This window comes from Rhinolophus ferrumequinum, chromosome 11 (genome assembly GCF_004115265.2).
Source record: "Rhinolophus ferrumequinum isolate MPI-CBG mRhiFer1 chromosome 11, mRhiFer1_v1.p, whole genome shotgun sequence".
In the NCBI taxonomy this organism is placed as follows: Eukaryota; Metazoa; Chordata; class Mammalia; order Chiroptera; family Rhinolophidae; genus Rhinolophus; species Rhinolophus ferrumequinum.
Window position 1 is genome coordinate 86363350 of NC_046294.1, and position 24771 is coordinate 86388120.

Consider the following 24771-nt stretch of genomic DNA (forward strand, 5'->3'; position numbering starts at 1 on the left):
TGGAAGGAGAGACACGTGACTATCTAGAAAAAGAGTATTTCCGGAAGAAGAAAATGGAATATTTAAAGGCCTTAAACTGGGACCATACTGGAGACTTAAATGAACAAAAAGGAGATGTCAATGTGAAAATGGGGAGAGAAGAAAGAGCTGAGGTCAGAGAGGCAGATGGAGAACAGATTACACAGTTTTATAGGCTTTAGGAAGAACCATATATTTATTCCAAATAGATGGGAAAGTCAATAGAAGTAGCTGATTCCATATTCATTTGGAAAAAATGAAAAGAAAATCTCTCTAGCTGCAACGAGGGAATGAGGGCAGATTGAGGGAGACTGGCTAAAGGCGACTGCAGAAATCCTAGCAAGACATGACTGTCACTTAGCCCAGGCTGACACTGACGGAGGTGCCGAGACGTGAACTCAGCATATATTCAGAAGTTTGAGTCACCAAGATTTACTGATGATTTGGCATGAGGTATGAGAGTAAAAGAGAAATGACGTATGACTCTATAGAAGTTTTTGGTATGAGCAACTGGTTGAATGGAGTTGCCATAATTGAGATGGGGAAGACTGGTAAAAAGAGAAAGTTGGTAAGTGGAAAGCAAGACTTCAGTTTGCCTTAGACTGAGATGTCTTCTAGAAATTCAAGTGGAGATGTCAAGTAAACTGTTGGAAATATAAATCTAGAGTTAAGAGGACAGGTTGGGCTGGAGATTTAAAATTTGGGAGCCAACAGCTTATTGGATCATATATAATCAACTAGGGAGGGGAGGGGAGGGGAGGGAAAGGAAGGGAGGGGAAGAGAGGGAAGGAAAGAGGTCCAAGGACTGAACCGAGGAGCAGTCCAAACTTTTTCTGTCAGGAAGATGAGGAGGATCTGACAACAGAACCACCAGAAGAAAAGTGATAGCAGCAGACTACTGTCTAAATTTTCTAGTCTAGTATCAATAAATCACAATGAAATTTTTTTAAAAAAAGAAAATACTTACTGTAATGGTATTACTATTACAGTAAGCATTACTATAGTAGAAGTATGTGCAAAGAAAGAATGAAAAAGGCAATTAACTCTCTGGCAAAATCAGGGCAGAGTTCACAGAAGGCATAACATTTGAGAAGGGTCATGAAAGCTGAGTAGCATTTAATAGGGCAAAGGATAGCAAGGCTTTTGTATCTTGTGCCCCTGACACCTACTGATAATCACCCTTCCAACCCATTCTGAGACTAGTAACTCCTTTTTAAACCTCTTGAACAAAAACAGGACAGTATTCCAATAGGAGTTAGGAAATAATGTAAGCTCTTCTAAGTCCACACTAGCTTCACACTTCTATGGTATATGCTCGGGAATATGGTAAACCAACCCCTTCTTGCCTTCGCAGTTATCAGACCCTGAAATACATTTCATAGTCTACTGCTCCACCAAGATTCTGTCAGGCACTTAGGCAATATCAGTATCAACATCCATGACGATAATCTATTTGACAATTTAACCTCATAACTCCTTGAACCTTCTTTATCGCCAGTGAGTGACCTATATATAATTCCACCAAAGTTCAGCAACTATTCCTATGGCCACATGTTGGACCTGTCTTTGCTTGATTATTTTTCTGCCTTTGAAATTCTGAACTCTAACAGTATATTCCCCCGTGTCTTAAAATAGCATTCTACATTAGCAGTGTTGAAAAGAAATAAGATGTGAGCCATTGATATAATTTAATATTTTCTAGTAATCACATTAAAAAGTAAAAAGAAACTCATACGTAGATACAAAGAATATTTTGATGGTTGCCAGATGAGAGGGGGGTTTGGGGGGTGGGTAGCAAAGGGGAAGGGATTAAGATGTACAAATTGCTAGTTATAAAAAAAAGTCATGGGGATGTAAGGTACAGCAGACGGAATACAGTGGATAAAACTGTAATAACTATGTATGGTGTCAGATGGGTACTAGACTTCTTGGGGTGATCACTTTCTAAGTTATATAAATGTCTACTCATTACGTTGTACACCTGAAATTAATATAACATTGTGTAGCAAATGTAAGTTGAAAATCTTTTAAATTTAAAAAATAATAAAATAAAAGCCTTTGGGGGGATAAAAGTAAAAGAATCACTCATTTTGAAATTGATGTTAATAGATTTTATTTAACCCAATATATCAAAAATAAAATCAATACAATATGCAACCAACATAAATATTAGCAATGAGATGTTTTCTTTTTTTCATACTAAGTCTTCAAACTCGAGAGTCTCTTTTATACTTACAGTATGTCACATTTCAGACACCTAACTGTCTGTAGTCAAAGTGAAATGTAACTTTACCAAAATTAGAGTTGTGTTTAATGGAAAAATATTTTATACTGCATGTAGTAAAGAATTTGGTCTTGCCCAAAGTGAAAGTCTGGACTTTTCCCCTAGCTTCTGGGCAGTAATCTCAGGCCCCCTGAAACATGCCTGATGGGAGTGTTTGCCTGGGAGTTTTGGGTCATGCCAAATAATCTAACAAAATGATTTAGCATGGGACTGGCCATATCCATATAGTCTCCGGGTGGAGTCTGGCCACACTAGAAAGACCAACAATGTGACTTAGGGTGGGAGATTTGAGTCATGCAGAATCAATTGACCTGGAGACAGAGATCAACCATGTGGACCCAGCCTATGTAGAATAAAAACTGAACCTCAGCTGAGGTTCCCTGTTCACAATGCTCTATGCATATTATCACACATCAGTACCTGGAGAGTAACACATCCAGATTTCACAGGGAGAGGAAAACAAAAGCTTTGCGGATGGTACTTCTCATGGACTTTGTGCTTCTTCCCGTAGCTGATTTTAAACTGCAACATTTCCCTGTAACAAACTATAACTGTGAGCATTATAGCTTTCAGTGAATTCTATGAGTCCTTTTTAGCAAATTATCAAAGGTGGGGTGGTTTTGAGAATTTCTCTAATTTTCAATTGATATCAGAAGTGAAGGTGGTCTTAGAGACTGTGCTCTAACTTTGTAGTTGGCTAACTCCCTCAGTTGGCCTAAAATTCTTGCACACTGCCTCAGTTTTTAAATGTAAATACAAATTAAATTCAAAATTCAGTTCCTCAGGTGCTCTGCGTACATTTCAAATGTGCAATACCAAAATCTGACCAGTGGTGGCTACTCTACTGAGCAGTGCAGTTTTAGATTTTTATCATTCTAATCCTTTTATGTCCAACATTATTTGCTGTTCAACTTCACTTAGACCTCTACCTTTTCATATTCCTCCTATTTAACATTATTCATCCTGGTCTCACTTGCTCTCTCTCCCTTTTCAGCCTAAGCACAATGACCCACACATTAATTACTTTGTTAGGGACCTCAATTCCTTTGTCACCTGCCTTTCTTTTATTGGCACATGTCTCATAAACCCAAACACTGGATCAGTCCAACAGTCTTTCTTATCTCATCTACCCACAGATAGCTGAGCACTGCTGAAGAAAAAATAAAAATCATTCAATGTGTATAATGAAATAACAAGTTCATGGCTTCCTATCTCTAGGGCCTTCAATCAACTATATTAGCGGTCCTTGATGACTCCTTCTCTCACTCCCCCAAGCAGCTAATTTAACTGTCTCCATCCTCATCCAGGTCCCTATCCTCTCATCCTTAACTCTCAGGTAATGATGGAACCTCCTGCTCCAAATAGAAAATTAGACAAAAGGCATGAAGTACCTTACTGCACATTTTTCTAACTAAAATATTACCTACAGCCACTACATCCTTCACCTTCTTCTATCCTTCTTGTGCAAAGACAATTCCTAGCAACTATGCTCATAGCTAATCACTGCTTCTTCCTGGATCTGGCTATATAGGTTCTCTTTTCCATATCAATTATAGTCAAATTCATCTTTGAGGTGTCATCTTTAAGATATCCTTAACCTCACCCTATAATCAAATCTCATATTTAAACAAAACCAAAGTCCACCTTGTTAAGTGTGAGAGAATCTGAGATTTTACCCTACTTGCAAGCTAACAATTTAATACAACACAGTTGCATGGATGCTGGCAGAAGACACGAGACGCCAGATCAAAGATAAAGGACTTTGGTATTTAGGGTAGAACAAGCAGCATGAGCATCAAATATTTGCTTCAGTTTGCCAAGTCCTGATTCCCACACAGTGATGTGAAGGAGGCCAGGTGACACCTGCACATACAGTTGGGTGCATTATAGGAGAGGGACCCTGAGCTTAGGGAATCCAAATCTTTTATAATAGGAATAATTAGATTTATCCTTTAGCTCCAGAGGGAGAAGCTATCTCTGTCTTCCAAGGCTGTTCACTATGCAAGCATCCTTGAAGAGGTAGCCTGGAACAATGGCAAGTCAGTACCTTGCTAGCAAGACATGAAGAAACGTGACACTTTCGAAGAATTCTCCCCAACTCCCTGCTTCCTGCTCTAGCAACTGTCTTTCTATTCTATCTACATGTCTTTTGTTCAGAACTATGTTTCTTAAAATATTATCCTATTTAATGCCTCCACATATTGAACATACTGTAATCTAGCTTCCTTCATTCCACTGATATTTCCCTTGCCAAAGTCACAAATGATGTCCTCGTTGACATTTGCAAACCTTTATTTTATTTGACCTCTTTGGAGCATCTAAACGCTTGATCATTTCCTTCCAAAATTCTCTCCTTCGGCTTCCACGAAGTGTTCCACTTTTGATTCTCCTCCTATTGTTTTGACTGCTCCTTTCTATCTTTTGCTGGGCCTCCTTTCTCTGACAGCTCTTTTAACATTGCTTTTCTCTCACCCATCTTTTTCTCTATACTTACCTTGAATGATACCTACTCCCGTTTTTAAAGGCTACCTACATGTTAGTAACTCCCAAACCTAGCCAAACTCCGATATTTTCTATATACCTCTAGCTGGATATTCCAGACACCTAAAGTGTCTATGCCATTCTCATTTCCTACTCACACTCCCCATCCAAATTATTCATTTTTCCCTCTTTAAATCTGCTGTTCCTCCTTTAACATCCTATCTATATTGGTAGCACTATAATCAATCCAATAACTCATTCCTAGATCAGGAATGGGCAAACTATAGCCCATGGGCCAAATTCTGCCTACTACCTGTTTTTCTTTTTTTCAATAGCACCTTAATTTAGATATAATTCACATGCCATAAAGTTCACCATTTTAAAAGGAAAAATTGGGGGGTTTTTAGTACATTCACAGTGTTGCCTGTTTTTGTAAGTAAAGTTTTGCTGGAACACAGCCATGCTATGTATTTCCATGTTGTCTAGGGCTGCTTTCAGCGCAGAACGACAGCAGAGCTGAGCAGTTGTGCACAGAGGACATATGGCCTATAAAGCCTAAAATATTTACTATCTTGGCCTTTAGAAAAAACTGTTTGTCAACCTTTATCCTAGATTGCTTCATCTGTCAACTCCCATATTCACTATTACCAAATCCTGTAATATTGCACTTCCTAAATTATAGTAAGAGTTAATATAAACTGTCTAAATACTTCCTAAAGAACAGTGAGAACTACCACTGAGAGCTTACTATAAATATTGTAAGCATTTTTATTTTTTAAAACAACTTTTAAAAAATTGAGATATAACGAACATGGCATAAATTAACTATTTAAAGTGTACAATTCAGTGGTTTCAATATATTCACTATGTTGTGCAATTATCAGCACTACCTATTCTAGAATATTTCCATCACCCAAAAAGAAACTCTGTACCAATAAGCAGTTAGTCCTAGTTCTCCCCAACCCCCAATCCCTGGTAACCACAAATCTACCTTCTGTCTCTGTAGAGTTCACATTTCATATAAACGGAATCACAATATGTGGCCTTTTCTGTCTGGCTTCTTTCACATAACATGTTTTCTAGGTTCATCCATGCTGTACCTTGTATCAATAGCTCATCCCTTTTTACCACAGAATATTCTATTATATGGAGATACCACATTTTGTTTATCCATTCCTCAGTTGATAGACATTTGGCTTGTTTCAACTTTTTAGTTATGAGTGCTGCTAATAAGCATGTTCTATAATTTTTTGTATGGACTAAGCATTTTACAAACACACAATCCTTACAACAGCGCTCTGAGATAAGTGATAGCACCATCATTATTACTATCAGTATTATCATCATTACCGTCATTTTAAAGATGGGGACACTTAAGGCAGTGAGATTTAAGAACTCATCCAAGGTCACACAGGTAGGAAGTGGTGCAGGTAGAATTTGAATCACAGAAGTCTGACTCTATCCATATTCTTAACTATTAACAAGGCTGCCTTGTTTAACTATAACCCATTTTCTCTGTCGTCATTACAACTACTTATCAGACCCTCCTCAGCCTTCATCTGTTTTACTGCAGTAGCCTTCTAACTGCTCTTCCACACTCTAGTCTCATCTCCCTCAAATTATTGCCACCAAGTACTCTTTCTAAATCATAAGTTGAACTGAGTCCTGGCTTTTTTTAAAGCCCTTCTATGGCGCACTATCATCTAAGAGTGGATCAATCTTTTAGTGGCCAGATTCACTGATGTAGATGAAATCTTATGTGGAAAGCCAGTAGGCACTTTAGGTATAAAAGCAGAGATGCTCTTGTTGAATAGGAGGGGGAAAATGGAGGTTGGCTGGATGTTTTTGTGAGGAAAGCATAATCTCTTAGCCCTGCCTCATATACCGACCTCCTAAGAGAAGGCATTGTAGACTTTTCCAAAGAACCTTTAGAATTTTTAGAATAATCTGAGAAACCACCAGCCTATCACTTAATCCTCTAAGAAATGAGTTCTAGATCCCTGAATACATCAGGTTATTTCAATGCTTTATAGAGTCTTCACTTGTTTCCCACCAGAAAACTCACTTCTACTCAGCAAACTTCTTTTTTTTTTTAGCAAACTTCTCATACTTGAAAACATTATTTCCTTTATAAAGCCTTCTTTAACACACTCCTTATTCCAACAATTGCAAATATTGCTCACCATCTTTATCACATTCCGATTACTGATGTCCTTTGTACAATATAGTACTCAAAAATGAAGACAATTTCCAGATATGGTGTGACTGCCACGAAGGTTAAAATTGCAACAACTCTCTCAGCAAATCTGAAACTGAGTTTGGAGTTAAGCAGCCAACTACTATCCAAAGCAGTTTTGTGTTTTAATCTGCCAACAACACAAGATCAAGTTCCCATCTAGTAACCTTTACAACTAGAACAGAAACTTCCAAGTACCATAATTCATCACTTCAAAAAACCTTGAAAAACTCTGGATGAAACCTGCCATCTATGTTCTTCACTCTTACATCTCAACTGCCAAGTACTGCTAACAAACAACCCATAAAATAAGCCACAAGCGGAGTCCAACAAAGGTCAGACCTCCAACAGCTGCTAGCATATCATTGCTGCCTATCAGTCCTTCAACTTGTTCCCCACCATCAATTTCTTTCATTTTATAAGCATGTTGTACAACTTTTTGCGTGGACTAAGCATTTTACAAACACATAATGCTTACAACCCTCTGAGATAAGTGATAGCATCATCATCATCATCTTCATTTTAAAGATGGGGACGCTTAAGGCAGTGAGATTTAAGAACTCAACCAAGGTCACACAGGTAGGAAGTGGTGGAGGTAGGATTTGAATCTGCTATTGCGAGATCTCATCTCAGCATATAAATTGTTTTCCTACTTCTCAAAAATTAGTATTAGGTAGTCAGACTCTCAACTTTAATACCCCAAGCATCAATCTCACACAAATACTTCTTCTGCAAATTTACCAGCCTTCAACTGTTATCCCTACCTTCATCCTTTCTAGTTCACCCAAGACTAATCCCTCCACTTATGCACTAAAACGTAAACCCTTGTAGCTCCTTAAAAAATGCTCCATTAAATTTCATTCTCTCCCTTATGTCCACATTTCCTCTGTACTCCTGGTTCTTTTCCCTCAATATAAACTATACGCTTATATCAAATATATAATAAAAAGACAACACATATTCATCCCCTTCTAGTTATTCCTTCCCATCACAGTTAAGTTTCTGAAGAGTCATTTAAACCACTGGCCTTCAAAGTGGGGTACTGATTTTTATCTTGGTGGTGCTCCAGGGATTATAATTAGCATCCTAGTTTATCACAATCTACTTCAAATTCATACTGACTTGACTCTGGTAAAACACAGCAACTTTATTCCAATGTAACTCGTATTTCCTCAGCCTTCCTTTATGTACTTATTACATCGATACATGTTAGAAATCCAGAAATAAAGTGCTATAATTACTTCTCTAAACCATTGTATGTCTTTTAAAGAAATTATGAGAAGAAAAGGGGGAAAGTGTATTTATGTAGTCTTTTATTTCCTACATACTCATCTTTTCTGATTTTCTTCATTTCCTTCTGTGGACATGAGTTACCATTTGGTGTCATTTCCATTCAGCCTGAGCACTTCCGTTAGGAATGTCTTGTGTAGCAGGTCTGGTTATAAGACATTCTCTCACTCTGGTTATTTTGCAATGTCTTTATTTTGCCTCCATTTTTGAAGGATAGTTTTGGTAGATACATAACTTATGATTCATAGTTTACTTGAGAATTTTAAATATGCTAATCCACTGCTTTCTGGCCTCTACTTTTTTCTGATAAGAACTCAGCTATAAATCATATTGTTGTTACCCTGTATGTGATGAGTCATTTTTCTCTTGCTGCTCTCAAAATTCTTTTTCTTTTAGCAAATTGACAATGATGTGTCTAGTTGTAGATCTCTGTGTTTATCATAACTTAGATTCTTTGAGCTTCTTGAAAATCTAAATTAATGTTTTATGATACAGTAAAGTATTTTTTCTGTCCCTTTCTCTTCTCCTTCTGGAATTCCCATTACAAGTATGTTGGTATACTTGATGCTATACTTGCCTGACCGGTCTCTGATTTCCCCCTCCCCAATTATTTTTTCTCTGTTCTTCAGATTGGATTGTTTTTATTGATATTTCTTCAAGTTTGCCGGTTCTTTCTTCTGCCATGTCAAATTTGCGACTGAATTCATTTAGTGATTTTTTTTTTTTCATTTCGGTTATTCTACTTTTCAACTCCAGAATTTCCATTTTGCTCTTTTTATAGTTTCTATTTCCTAACTGATTCCCTATTTGTTAAGGCATTGTCATCATATTTCTATCAGTTATTTACACATGATTTCTTTGTTTGAACAAATTGTTTGAACTAATTTATAACAATTGCTATGAAGTTTTTGCTAAAATATCCAGAACCACTCAAAGAAAGTTTCTATTGATTACTTTTCTTACTGAGTATGGATCACATGTTCCTGGAATTTTTCTTTAATATACTGTAGTGTTCTTTTTATAAAACTGAGTATTACAAATAATATATTTAAACAATTCTGGATTATGCTTTTCTTCTCCCTGAGGATGATTGTTACTTTTCTCCTTTGTGTTGTTCTGTTTTTTTACAAACCATCTTGGAAATAATTTGAGAATCTGTATCCTTGTGGTATGTAGCCATTGATTACTCTGCTATATATTTCTTTTAATTCTCCCCCCGTCCCCGCCCCGATTCAAGCCGTTGTTCTCAGTCTAGTTGTGGAGGACGCAGCTCCCTGGCCCATGCTGAGCACTGCACTCCACCCGGCTGAGGCAGTTAGTCGCTGGCCGTTGGTCAGCCACGCACAGCAGCTTATGCTGGCTGCCAGCCACGCACGCTGGCTGCCGGGCTCTCATGGCAGCACACGGTATCCCACAGCAGCTCACGGCAGCCCAGCTCCAGGGAGAGCTGTTGTTCACAATCTTAGCTGTAGAGGGCGCAGCTCCCTGGCCCATGTGGGAATCGTACCAGAGACCTCGGCATTAGGAGCACGGCGCTCCAACCACAGGAGCCACCCGGCCGCCCCCTTTCTTTTCATTCTTATTTGTATTTTTTCACCTGGCTTCTTTGAGATCATCCCTATGTCTACATCAATCAGTAGTCAAACCAAAAGACTTTTCACTCTTTGCTGTCAAATCTGTTGGTAGGTTGAGGAGTGTATTCAAAGTTCAGAAAGTTTCAAAGTCAGCCTCAGATTTTACTCTTTGCTGGATTCTCTCAAGATTTCCTAGTGGATGCCAGTCCCCCAGTAAGCCAGAAATGAATGGAGAACTTATTTTATTCTGTTGTGCTTCTCTCATTAACAGGATCTTCCTATTAAATTTCTTGCTACTCAACCATTCTGCTGCTTGTCCCTACCAAGACCGTAAGTTCTAGCTATCAAGGCTATAAGCCTTCCCCATTCGTTTCCTAACAAACTTGCTACCAAACTGACAACATGACTGGGAATGGTTTTTGGTCTTCCCTTACACATTAAGTAGGCTGCCTCTGGCAACAAAGCTGCTGGTTTTAAGGCTAGCCAACCTTGATCACATTATACTTACGCTTGGGGAAGTGAGGGGAAGAGTGTAGGGGTTCCAGCAAAAATGCCAAAGACTCCCACTCTTACCACAAATTGAAAGATTTTCAGGAAGTAAAGCTTCTCAATTTGATATCTGCCATTGGTTCATTTTCAGAGCCCTAACTGGCTGTTTTTGATGATTTTGTCCATCTTATATTTGCTCTTTAGGAAAAAGATTTGCCAACTTCTTTACTCTGTTATTGCCAGAAGGCCCATCACTTCTATTTATCTTATCGTGTATATATTTTAAAATGCAGTCAGTATACTATAGATACATACATAACACTTGTTTATACACATGTATTTGAATAAATTTGAGTGCACAGTTTAAAAGGTAGGGTATTAATACATTATACGATCACGTTTAGAAAACACTGGTAAATCTTTCAGTTTCCCCTTCCTCACTGTGTACTCACGCCTCACCCACCGCATTCTGATTTCTGTTCTCGTTACACCAGTAAAACAGATCTCTTTAACAGCACTGAGAACATCTTTGTCACAAAGACCGAGGCCACCTTTCAGCCCTTATCACATTTTACTTTTCTGTAGCTTTTAAAACTGCTCTTTTTTGAAATTCCTATTTTCCTTGTTTTTTATAATACCATGCTCTTATTTCATCAACAGCAGCTTTTTCATATACTTCATGGCCTTACTTTCAACTTAAATACTGACGGTACTAAGGGTTTCATCCTTAAGCCTATCCCTTTCTGCATTACCCCATATTGATTACTAAGTACCATCTATCTGCTGATGGAAACAATATGCCTGGGCTCCATTTTATCTCTGATTTCCAGACTAATATATCCAATTACTTAATGGACAACTTTCATCTAACTGGTGCCTCAAACTCCGTATGTCTAAAACAACACAGTTCATCCAATTTGTTTAACCCTGGCATTCTCCATCTCAATAAACGATATTACCACTCATACCAATAACAGGGTCAGAGATCTAAACATCATCTTAATATCCTCCTACTCATTTTCTCCTTTACCTAGCACTGTGACTTTCAAAAAGTTTAGTAACCCATTGATATGCCTAAGTAATCTAAAATTTTAGGAATATTGGTGAATTCTTTTGCATAAACAATGATGAAATAAAAAACCTTGAGGGGAGAAGATGGAGTCATTATTATATAAGTAGATGAAATGCTAATTAATAAATATTAATTCTGTAATCAAGCAACTGTCTGTGCCTAAATCTCACAGTAATAATACTCTTCTAAGAAAATCTGTCTTACCCTTTCTTTCCATGGGTATTTAGTAACAGGAGGGTAAAAAATACTTCATATTAAGATTGTTTTGCTGCTATGTCCATGACCTAAATTTCCAAAACAGAAACTTGGCTTGTATTTGTAATAAAAAAAATCCTCCCAGAAACACTTAGTTGAAGTCCTTTTGTATGGAAGAACTGATTCTTCAACCCAGTGAATGGGAAAGAACATGTACTCTGGAGTCAGAGTCCTTGGGTTAAATCTCAGCTCTATCACTGATTAATTATATGACCTTAGGCAAATTATTTAGCTTCCTTGAACCTCAGTTTCTTTGTAAAATGATGACAAAAACCTATATTGCAAGACTACTGTGAAGGCACTACCTTACTTCAATACCTCCTCATTCTCAAATATTATCGTACAGCTTCCTAACTAGTTTTGGTATGTTCCATCCCAATTCTTCCTCATATGGCAATACTTAAAGGTAAAATTCAATTCTTTTACACAGTGGTTCACTCATTCATTCACTCATTCATTCAATAAACAGTTACTGATTGTTTCCCTCAGTAAATATTTGAGTCTAACAGTATAAACTGGAGAGCAAGAAGAGACATAGGGATACAATGGTGAGCAAAAAGAAACATGACTCCTAAACTTCCTGAGTTTGTTGTCTGGTGGAGACAGAAACCATCAATTACAACAATAAATGTAAAACTACGACTTATGTAAGTACTACTAAGAAAGGATATAGTGCAATGAGGATGTGATAGGGGATTTTTGAAGTCTGAGAACTCACACAAAGCCCTTCACTATTGAGCCTTTCCTATCTTACCAGCCTCATTTCCGGCCATTTTCTTACATGCAGCCTATATTTAAACCATGCTAAACAACTTAAGAAATGTAAAATATACCATGTTCTCATCCTGAAATCTTTTGAACGTGCTACAGCATACCTTGCTCCCACCTACTTATTTCCAGCAAATGTCCCAAGATTGCAGTTCTTGCGCTACATCTTTAAAGCCTTCACCACACGATGTTAATATTAATCTCTTGATCGGGTTGGTGTCTGCCAGTTCTGCCACGTAGTAAGTGATTATCCCCCTTATAAATGATTACTATGTTATGGGAAGATATTCTGAGCTTATGCCAAAATCCTGTCCTCATCTGTATTAGTTTCCTAGGGCTGCCAAAACAAATGGCCACAAAGTTGGTAGCTTTAAAAAACTGTAATTTCATTGGGATTGGCTACGTGATTGTCTTTGACCAATGGAAAGGACAGTATACTAGTTCTGACTAAGCCTTAGAAGCATCTCATGTTTCTGCTTATCTTAATTCTGCTTCTGCCACTGCCCTGAAAACAACATAGATACATGGAGCAGAGTCATTCTGGTCAACCTGCAAACTTGCAGCTTGAAGTAGAGCTACCCTAAGCTGACCCATGGACCTATGAGAATAAAGATAAATGGTCATATTCTTTTCTGAGATTTTGTGGTCTTTTGTTACACAGAAATGGTGATGGATACAATAGTCCTCACATTACAGTGATTTCCTTAAGGCATTCCATTATTCAAAATTCAAAACAATAGCAACATAAGCCATTTGTACAATGCTAACACATAAATGGCAATTGATGTAGTTTTCCCTAGTAGGAAGGTAAACTAAGTATTTACCTGGCCAACCTCACAGGTAAGCTGTCCTCCCCACATCAGATATACATGTTAAAGTAACTTGTTAAGTTGTCTGACTTATTAAATTTGTGAGGTTCCCCAGAACCGTGTGGAACAATAGCATTAATAACAGACAACTTTATCATGTTTTTGAGTTTAATGAGAATGCTTACAAAGTTTCCCTAATGAGTATGACTTTTTGATTTAGGTTTCTGGAAGATGTTTTTATCTACCTTCTTTCCATCTTAGCACCTTCCTTCTATCTTAGCTCCCTAGCACTTATGAAAAATAAGGAAGGGGTGTTAAATTATAAAAACATTTTTTCTCCCAGAATCTTTTGAGATGATTATAGGATTTCTTATACAGTCTAAGTTTCTTAAAAATAAATTGCCTGCATTGTGCTTGTGGATTCAGGGCTATGTACACCTCACCAAATTAGCTGGTGAAATGTCTTTTTCTGTGTTCCATAACTGCTTCAGTAATAGAAATTTTCTTGTGTATAAATTGACTGTTTATCTATTTTTGTTACTTATTAAATGGATATGGGGTAAAAATAAAAAAATAAAAAATAAAATAAAAAAACTGTAATTTATTCACTCAGTTCAGGAAGCAAGAAATCAGGTATAGGCAGGGCCCCGCTCTATCTGTAGGCTCTGTGGGAGAATCTTTTCTATGCCTTTTCGCTTTGGTGGCTGCCATTTTTCCTTGACTTGTAGCTGCATCACTCCAATCTACTTTGTTCTTTTTCAAGACTGTTTTGGCTATTCTGGGTCCTTGCAATTCCATAAGTATTTTAGAATCAGTTTATTACAAAATCAGTTTCTACAAAATGTCAGCTTAGATTCTGATGGGGATTGCACTGCATTTGTACATCAACTTGAGCAGTACTGCCATCTTATCAATGTTAGGACTAAAATCTACAGATATGAGATGTTTTTCCAATGATTTAGATCTTCTTAAATTTCTTTCAAAATTTTTTTGGACTTTTTTGTACTTTTCAGAGTATAAGACTTACACTTCTTTATTAAATTTATTCCTAAGTATTTTATTCTTTTTGATGCTATTGTAAACTGAATTGTTTTACATATTTCATTTTCAGATTGTTTACTGTAAGAGTATAGAAATGCAAGTGATTTGCATATATTGCTCTTGTATCCTGCAACCTTGCTAAAATCTTACATAGTTCTCATAGTTTTTTAGTGGATTCATTAGGATTTTCTATATATAAGATCATGACATCTGTGAATAGTTAATTTTACTTCTTCCTTTGCAATCTAGGTGCCTCTCTTTGCTGCCTAATTGATGAGGCTAGGACCTCCAGTACAAAGTTTAAATAGAAGTGGAGAGAGACGAAATCTTTCTTATTCCTCATCTGATAGGGAAAACATCTAGTCGTTCACCATTAAATATGAGGTTAACTGTGGATTTTTCAGAGATCCTTTATTAGATTAAGGAAGTTTCCTTCTATTTCTAGTTTGTTAAATGTTTTTACCATTAAATGGTGTTGGAGTGTGACAACTGATTTTTCTGCACCTATTGAGATGATCGTGACATTTGTTTTTTCTTTACTGATATGATGTATTACATTAATGGGTTTTAGTTTGGTGAACCTACCTTGCAGTCCTAAGATAAATTCTGCTTGGTCATAGTGTACAATTCTTTTTATATGTTGCGGGATTTCATTCATAAATGAATTTTGTTAAGAATTTTTGCATCCATAGTCATACAGATACTGGCCTGTAGTTTTTGTATGGTGTCTTCGTCTGGTATTGATATTAGGGTAATGCTGACCTCATAGAATTGGGAAGTGTTCCCTCCTCTTCTATTTTTTTAGGAGTTTGTGAAGAATTGATATTAGTTCTTTAATGTTTGGTAGAATTAAAGCAGTGATGCCATTTGGGTCTAGACTTTATGGAAGTTTTTTGATTGCTGCTTCAATCTCTTCACTTGTCTATTCAGATTGTCTATTTCTTCTTGAGTCAGTTTCAATATTTTGTGTCTTTCTAGGAATTTGTCCATTTTAATCTAAGTTAACCGATTTGTTTGTGTATACTTGTTCAGGTATTCCTTTATAATAATTTGTATTTCTTTAGGGTTAGTATTAATGCCCCCTCTTTCCTTTCTGACTCTAGTAATTTGAGCCTTTCTTTGTTCCTTGGTCCATCTAGCTAAATATTTGTCAATTTTATTGAACTTTTCAAAGAACCACATTTTGGTTTTAATGATTTTTCTCTATTGTTTTTCTGTTCTTAATTTTATTAATTTCTGCTACAATATTTATTAATTTCCTTCCTTCAGCTTGGTTTAGGTTTGGTTTGCTCTTCCTTTTCCAATGTCATAAGGTAAAAGACTAAGTAGTTGATCTTTCTTGTTATAGGCATTTTACAGCTATAAACTTCCCATACGTTTTGATATGTTGTGTCTTTAGTTTCATTCATCTCAAAGTATTTTCTGAATTCACTTTGATTTCTTTTGACCCATTGCTTACTTTAAAGATATTATTTAGTTTTCACATATATATGAGTTCCCCAAATGTTTTCCTGTTATTCATTTCTAATTCCGTTCTACGGCGGTTGCAAAATACATTTTATTATTGTTAACTTTTAACACTTATGCAGGTATGTTTTATGGCTTAGTATATAGTCTTATCCTCGAGAATGTTCTGTGTGTACTTGAGAAGCATGTCTATTGTGTTGGTGAGTACTCTATTGATGTCTATTATGTCTAGTTGATTTATAATGTTATTCAAGTCTTATTTTCCTTTTTGATCTTGCGTTTAGTTTTTCTATCCAATATTGCAAATAGGGTATTGAATCCTCCAACTATTATCTTTATTTCTCCCTTCATTTCTGTCAGTTTTTGTGTCATGTTTTGGTGCTCTATTATTAGACACATATGTTTATAACTGTTTCATTTTCCTACTGTATTGACCCATTTATCATTATACAATGTCCCTCTTTATCCCTAGCAAGTAGAGAAAAGGTCTTTTTTGTTTTAAAGTTTATTCTGTCTGATATCAGCACAGCCAGTGCAGCTTTTGTTATTTGCATGATATATCTTTTTCCATATCCTTTTACAATTTCAGTCTATTTGTAGCTTTGAATTTAAATAACGTCTCCTGTAGACAACATACTGATGAATCATGTGTTTTTATTTAGTCTAACAATCATTGCCTCTTCTTTAGATTATTAGATCCAATTACACTTAATACTGATATAGTTGGAATTATGTCTACTATTTTAGTTTTTGTTTTCTATATATTTCATGCCTTTTTTTGTATAGCTCTATTTGTTTTACCCCCTTCTATAGTATTTTTTAATAAACATTACATCAATTAATGTTGAAATCCAGCAACACATTGTTATAATTATTTCTTTACTATCTGTAGTGATTTCCTTGATCCAATGAAGTTTTTCTCACACATACCTCCTTTGTGCTGTTAGTGGTAAGTACATTACACATATATTACATTACAGGCCTAACAATTCATTACATATTATTTATATAATATATAATTTCATATAACTGATTTTTAAATAGGTTAAAAGAAGAAAGGAGAAAAGTATTGATCTCTTCTGTCTTTTATAATTACAATATTACCTTTATTGGTACTTCCTGTGTTTTGTGTGGACTTAAATTACCACCTTCAGGGATTTCACCATGAAGAACTTCCTTTAGTATTTCTTGTAAGGTGGGTCTGTGAGGACAGCAAATTCAGGTTTTGATTATCTGAAAAAGTATTTCACCTTCATTTTTGATGCAGGATTTTGGTTAATAGTTTGTTCTTGGGTTTTTTTGAGCACTTTTAAAATGTCATCCATCTGGCCTCCATTGTTTCTGCTGGAAAATCCGCTGTTAATCTTACAGGGTTCCCTTTTAGTGACACATCATTTTTCTCTCCGTGCTTTCAATAGTTTCTCCTTGTTTATAACTTTCACTATTCGTACTATGATGTATAGGTTTGTGGGTCTCTTGGTGTTTAATCCTACTTAGATATTGTTGGGCTTTCTGGACCTACAGGTTTTTGTTTTTCAATAAATGTGAAGTTTACAGTCATTTCCTTGCATATTTTTTCCTGTTCCTTTTTCTCTCTCTTCTGGTACTCCCAATATATATATATGCTGTCGCACTTGACAGTGTCCGACATTTCTCTGAGGCTCTATTCATTGTTCTTAATTTGGTTTTCTCTCTAATCTTCACCTTGCATAATGTCTATTATCAAATTCACTTCTGCCAGTTCAAATCTACAGTAAGCCTCTTTAATGAATATTTTTATATCAATTATTTTACTTTTCAATTCCAAATTTCCATTTTGTTCTTTTTTTAATAATTTTTATCTCTTCACTGACATTCTCTATTTGGTATTATCATTATCTTCATTTACTACTTTAATTGTGAGTTCCTTTGTTTTTGTGAACGTGTCATAATGGCTACTTTAAAGTGTTTTTATGATAAATCTGATTATCTGGTCTCTCTGACAGGCAGTTTCTGTGCCTGCTTTTTTTTCCAGCGTATGGGTCACACTTTCCTGTTTCTGTGTATGCCTTGTAGTTTTTTCTTATTGTTGGAAACTAGACATTTTAGATAATATGTTGTAGCACCTCTGGGTACTGGTATACTGCTACCCTTCTGGAGCATGTTATTGTTATTGCTTGTTTATTTGTTTAATGACTGGCTGAATGGTTTAAGTGAAGTTTATTCCCCCATACATAAGTGTTCAGCTTCCGATGCTGTTCCTCAAGGAGGGAGATTTGGTATATTTCACTTATTCTCAGATCACTGGATCACCAAGGCTTGGGCAGGGCTCTCTTCCTATCTTTCCTTGACCACACCCAGCTGTTAAACTCGAATAATTGCTGGCTGGTTGCTCTATTGTTTTCAACAATGCCCTGGGGCATAAATTGGTCTATAAACAATCCAATCAAATTCTGGTTCCTTTGAAGCAATAGTTTCTGAGATCAGTGTTTGATTTTTGTTCTGACTTCAGGAAATTTCTTGTGCATTATTCTCTGGTTCTCTCCAGCAAACTAGCTGGTCTACAGTTTAGCCTGTCTCTTGAATCTCCTCTTAAATGACTTTTACTACGACCTCTACTGTTCTTTAGGTGTCTTTAGATTTGAATTTCATTCTCTGTTGCAAATGAAGTTAGTTCCTTTGGGAAGAAATTAAGAGTTGTTTTATGGTATGTTTCTCCCTTTGGGCAAATTTCTGAGCCAGGGCTCTGAAGCTGGGTATGCAGACAATGGCAAAGTTCTCTCTGAGTGACACCCCCACTCTAGGGGCTAAGAGCTCAGTGGAAGGAGAGGGGTTGCAGCCTGAGATCTTCCCAGCTTGCCTCTCTTGGGATGGAACCACCAACTTACAAACTGAGGCAAAAGTAATCTGAGCCCCAGTATTCTCAGCATGCCACAGCCGAACTCCGTAAATGGGAGATGGGTGGAAGAGAGGAGTCCCCAGTCCTCAAATCACTTACCCAGGACTTAGCAGTCGCAGCAGGTAGCTGGGCAAGAATGCGAAATGCTGGTATCCTACACCTCAGGGAAGAAAGCTGTTAAGTTAGGTTGGGGGAATGAGAGTGGGGGACTGTATTTGGACTACAACAGTCCCGAGTGGAATCTCTACCTCACTGAACGGGCAAGGGGGAAGGATGAAGCACTACTACTTTTAAAAGTCCAGACTCTCTCACTGCTTGTCAAATTTTTATAGATGTTTTTGAATAAATGTTTATTTGCTGTTGACCCTTAGGACCATTTCCTAAAACTTCAAATGGCTGGGTTTTTTTGTTTTTCTCACGCTACCATGTTTCCCCGAAAATAAGACCTAGCCGGACAATCAGCTCTAATGCGTCTTTTGGAGCAAAAATTAATATAAGACCCAGTCTTATTTTACTATAAGACCAGGTATAATATAATATAATATATAATATAATATCGGGTTTTATATTAATTTTTGCTCCAAAAGACACATTAGAGCTGAATATCCGGCTATGGTCTTATTTTCGGGGAAACACTTCCTGCCAGAAGTTGATCTCCCATTTGTTCTTTAACATGGAGGTGAAGAAAGCAAACTGCTAGGGCTCTATATATGTTATCTCATTTAATCTTTGCAACTGTGCAGCAGCTATTACAGATCTTACTTTTACAGACAATTATACTGAGTCCCAGAATCTAGCAACTTGCTCCAAGTAAAGCAGCAAAAGGTGGCAAAGATCTGATTCAAAAGCAAATCTAACTGTCTCCAATGCTCAGGTTCCTAATTAAGCCCATTCTTTCATCCTTTATACAGATACTTTTAAAAATTGGAGCTCATGAAACAGTTATAGCCCTATGGCAGTCACAATGACTTCTTAAGGTAATACATCATTCTCTTCCTCATCTAGATCTTTTTAAATAATACTATGAAAAGTACTATTCTGTTTCTTCATGCCTTGAGCTACATTCCCACAAAGAGTCTATGACTAGGGAATTGTTATCCTTTCTGTACTTTTAAAAATCTGTTTTCCTAAAAAGCAAAGTGGATCTGATGTGTATTATATTTGCTTTTTATTATTATTATGAACATTAAGATGACACGGCCTGTTTTCTTCAAAGATTAACATTGTGCATAATTACATATACAAAGCCAATTAAAATTATTATTAAGAAATAATGACGGACGTGGCCGGTTAGCTCAGTTGGTTAGAGCATGGTGCTAATAACACCAAGGTTGCCGGTTCAGTCCCCACATGGGCCACTGGGAGCTGTGCTCTCCTTAAAAAAAAAAAGAAAGAAAAAAGAAATAATGACACCTCTTTTTAAAAGGCTCACATTTATCCTGAAGATTCTTAGACACAAAATGGTAAGAGTTCTGGGGAATGTTTAACATACCAAAAAATCCATAGTCACAACTGACCAATCCTTAATAAAAGATTCCACTTTAAAAGCAATTTCATGCCTGTAAATATATTTTAAATTAGTAAGGGCCAATATTTAAAAAATAAAAAAACCTCATTACCACCCATATTTAAACCAAAACAAAACCCCAAAAATAAGCTACATAAATCTAAAGAATTTAAGAACCTTTCTCTGTAGTTACTTGCCAAAAGGAAAACAAAATTAAAAAGACAAATTGAAAAATAAATTATTATTTTTTAAAAATGAAAAGACATGACAATCTAGATTTGCAAGTTTAGCCTTTACTCTACTTGGCTCCACTTATTACTGTTACCAAAAAAAAAAAGGGGGGGGGAGCAGTTTTTACCACCTGAAAAAGTCAGATTTCCTGGTAATAAATTCTGCTGTTTAATTCTGATGTTGTGTTCGAGAAAAAGAAATAGCTACGGAAGACAGAACCTCCAAAGTTACAAGAATCGTCAAAGGGAACTGTGAACACATGGTAAGGAATATAGTTACATGTTCTATTTAAACGAAGTTTAAAGAATGCATTAGGGTGAGACTGCTCCAAGTGGCTCTTTCTCACACAACAGAGGCCCACACACTTGTGGGAGTTCTGTCATACTTGGTAACCCCAGTTAGAGTCTGGCAATCAGACAGCCCCTCAGTCACATGTTCAGAAGGGATGTTTGCTCTTGGAAATCTTTAATCTCAACTGTTAGCACCTGACTGAAATAAACAAAACACCTTTGCTAAGGAAATGAAGATGGTGAAGAGATTTAAATAGGTGAATCAAAAATAATTAAAATTACTTTGTTGATAGAAAATGACAGCCCTGAAGGACAGCATCAAGTGACAGCTGCTCAAGTGACAAAGGCATCGAACAGCTAGCTATTTTAGGTTTGCCATAGCGTGCTCAATAGCTGTTTAAAGAATGCAATAAATGTACTTACCAAATATTTCCCCTCCACTAGCATATTCTGTCACCAGATAAATCATCCGTTCTGTCTCCATAACCTGGTGCAAAGGCAGGAAAGTGACAGACAGTGACACAAATGACAGGCTCACATCATAGGAAGAGAAACTAATGACTCTTCTTTTGTCATTTGAAATATTAATAACCATTACTGCTTAAAGGAAACTTAAAACATTGGTGGGACGGGATAGATATACATGTTACTAAGATAAAAGGGGGAAAATAGGTATGCATCTGAGTTCTTCGAAGTAGGAAGTATTTACTGCTTGAGAGAAACCGTCCTTTTGTTGTTCCACGAAAACTCTGCAATCTCTTAAGTTCCACAAAACTGAGAATCAAGAATCTGCCAAGAACCAAAAAGTTCACATTTAACATTGATCACTTGAAGCTCAAAGTGTCGCCCCAAAACCTCCAACCAAAAAAAAAAAAAAAAAAATAAGCCATAGGGGAAAAAATGGGAATCACTCAAAAACAGCACAGAAATCCAGTATATAAACTACTCATTTGTAGTTTGTCTTGGTCTCTATTTTGCTAATACTATATTTTTTATATATAACAAATATATTTAATATATTATAATTGTAATTACATAAACATATAATATATAATTATGTAAACATAATAATTGTTATATATAATAAAAATATATTTTGCTAATATTTAGTACTTTTTTAATTAGTTGTAGTGTATCAGTCCTTTCTTCCTTTCTACCTTTTTCATTCAGTCCTTTCTTCCCTTTTATCTTTTTCATTAAATATTTTTAAAGTAATATATGAGTATATACGCTCATTATAAACATTTTAAATACCTAGTATATGAACAAAAGACCAAAGGTTTTCCTCTTCCCAACCCCCTCTGTTTTATTCCCCAGAGGAAATACTGTTAATAGCTTATTCTATATCATTCTAGGACAGTGCTGTCCAATAGAAATATAATGATCCTCATACATGATTTTAACTTTTCTAGTAGCCACATTAAACAGTAAAAAAAAAGTGAAATTTTAATAAAAATTTTTATTTATCCCAATGTCCAAAATATTATTTCAAAGTTGTTTAAATTGTAAACTGCTTCAGTTTTTACATTCAAATTAATTTAAATAAAATTAAAACTTCAGTTCCTCATTCACTCTAGCCATATTTTAATACTGAAGAGCCATGTGTGGCTAGTGGTTATCATATTAGGCAATATAGCTCTGGACTTTCACTATACTCACAGTTAATTACTTTAAGTTATTTCCCAGTTTCTTTATCTTTGACATCTTTACACATTACTACCATATAACAATACTTTGCATTATGTTATAACAGTAATCTATCTCTTCTTTCCACTGGTTTCATGGTACTCCATTATATAAGTGCACATTAATTTCCCAATCTAATAACTATCATTCTTTTTTACTCTTTGATTTTTAAAAACTCTACATATACTGGTGATATTAACCCATTATTTGTTACATGTATTGCTTCCAAGCTCTCTCTATATGTTGATTTATATAACAAAAAGTGCTCTAAATATATGCATGTTTAGAAAAAAAATAAAAGAAAAAACAAATGATACTGTATATGTACACTTTTGTACCCCCAGGCCTTTCACTGATTGCAAATATTCTTTTATTATTAAATTTTTCAGGAGTTCAAAAACTTTTCTATATAGTTTCCTGTATTTGGCTCATTCTATAAACCTGAGGGGACTGAAGCTTTGGCAAATGACCTGAAAATTACCTGATATTATATGAAGACAATCTGACAGCCATTCACCTTAGCAGCTCAGAATCTCCAATTAACAATACCAGCTGCCAGAGAGTAAAATTAAAGCTTAAAAGACGGCATTGTTCAAAGCCAGGGCTTTAAGTATGGAAATTCTTAAAGGCTAATGAAATTTTGGGTAAGTAAGGTGCAGAATTCAGTTATTATGTTAATACCTGTAAGTTAACTTCTTGAGAAAGGTCAGCCTTAAGAAGCCATACAATTATTTAAAGATGATTTATTTTAAAAAGTGAGATCAAGAACTTTACTCAGTCTGTAAGGATAGGAAGGAAGCAAAGGTGAGACACCTCTGAGTTTGCAGATACAGGTCTTCAGGCAACATCAGAAAGCTTTCATAGGCTTGCTTCTGGGGCACAATGTAGGTGTGGTTCAACACAAGTTAGTCTGATAAATTTCAACAAGTCGGCTCCTGCTGATCTAATTCATTTCATTTTGTGAGCAGCTGATGCCAGAGAAGAGCCCTAAGGCTGTAGCCTTAACCACACATACTAATATCATGACATGCTTTCTTTTCCATAAAACTAAATGACTATGAGAGCTTGCCTGTTGTGCCCTGGATGTACTTTCTCCACGTCTGGGCCAGTAACCATTTATTGCAGACTAACAGCAGCACATGAACAGAGTGGGTGACCACTTCCTGCAGATCTAGGTGATAGCTGTTCTGGTAGAAAGCAATAAGCAAGACTGGCTCTATGCAGACGCACAGCTTGTGGCTGCCAACACAGTGCAATTTGAGAAGCACCCCCAAAGCCCCACCTCTCCCAAAATATCTCTTCCACCACCATGGCAAGATCCTCCCCTCCTTTCTGGCTTGAAATTCCAGCCATTAGATTTACTGCTTTTGCAGTAAGGTTAGGGAATCATGTTTGATTATGGCATGGAATACGCATGTTTCTTGGGAAGGTAAGAAAACTAGATTAGAAACCTCTTCCATTACACAAACTGAAATCTCTTGGCTATCAAAATAATCAAACGCTACCTTGGAAAACTAAAAACTAAGTCAGGACAGGACCCTACTAGAATAGAAAGGAGGCAGGTTCTGACTGATGCAAGAGGCCATCTTAAAATGTCCTTTGCTATCATAATTCATAATGTTATCGCAGAAATTAGTATTTAAATAATGTTACATTTGTCTCTAGCTTTTCATCTCTCAAAATCCTATACCTTTTGGGTTTCCCATTCTGTTTTAGGATTCTGACCTAAATAAATAAGTTCTCATCATATTCCGCATATTCTTTTTGTGTAATTCTCACTAAGAATGGCATCAGAGTTTTAAAAAACAAATTAAAAACATCTATGTGGGTAAGGTAAACCTCAGTAATAAATAGCCAGAGTAAACATGAGTACTGAGTTGGGGGAAAAAAGGGGTGGGGGAAATAGTAGAATGAACATATGAACACAGAAATAAAAGAAGGTGCAGATGTTCGCCCACCCACCTTTTCTTCAAAGGTTGGTTTTTTTGTTGCCATACACTACACCAGTAGTCACCCTACCTGGTAAAGCCTGATGATATGGGGGTGGCAAAGCATCTTCATAATTTGAACTTCCCGGAAAATCTTCTTCAAGTTCTCTTCGTCAAGCTGGGTCTTGTCTATGATCTTGATAGCAACCTGATAACACAGGAAGAAAACTTACTCTGATGCATTATTAAAAGGAGTTTACTAAGAAAAATAAAATCCACTTTAAGACATTATATTTCACAAAATACAAGCTGCCAGTATTTTATTTACAGAATGTCAATGAAGAAAATGAATATACTCTTTTGCCCGGTGGCTCAGGCGGTTAGAGCTCCATGCTCCTAACTCCGAAGGCTGAGGGTTCGATTCCCACATGGGCCAGTGGGCTCTCAACCACAAGGTTGCCAGTTCG

The 24771-nt window shown here is 36.2% G+C and overlaps 1 protein-coding gene across 2 annotated transcripts in view; it reads right to left on the reverse strand.

Annotated features, from left to right (window-relative positions):
- Positions 1-24771, reverse strand: part of SIK3 (SIK family kinase 3) — a 241643-nt gene that overhangs the window by 89005 nt on the left and 127867 nt on the right. For both annotated transcript variants that reach the window (XM_033119067.1, XM_033119066.1), the window contains exons 2-3: positions 24396-24512; positions 21114-21177 (exon numbers count right to left, since the gene is read on the reverse strand). In XM_033119067.1, coding sequence (XP_032974958.1) covers positions 21114-21177; positions 24396-24512 — 181 coding nt within the window. The remainder of the gene's footprint in view (positions 1-21113; positions 21178-24395; positions 24513-24771) is intronic.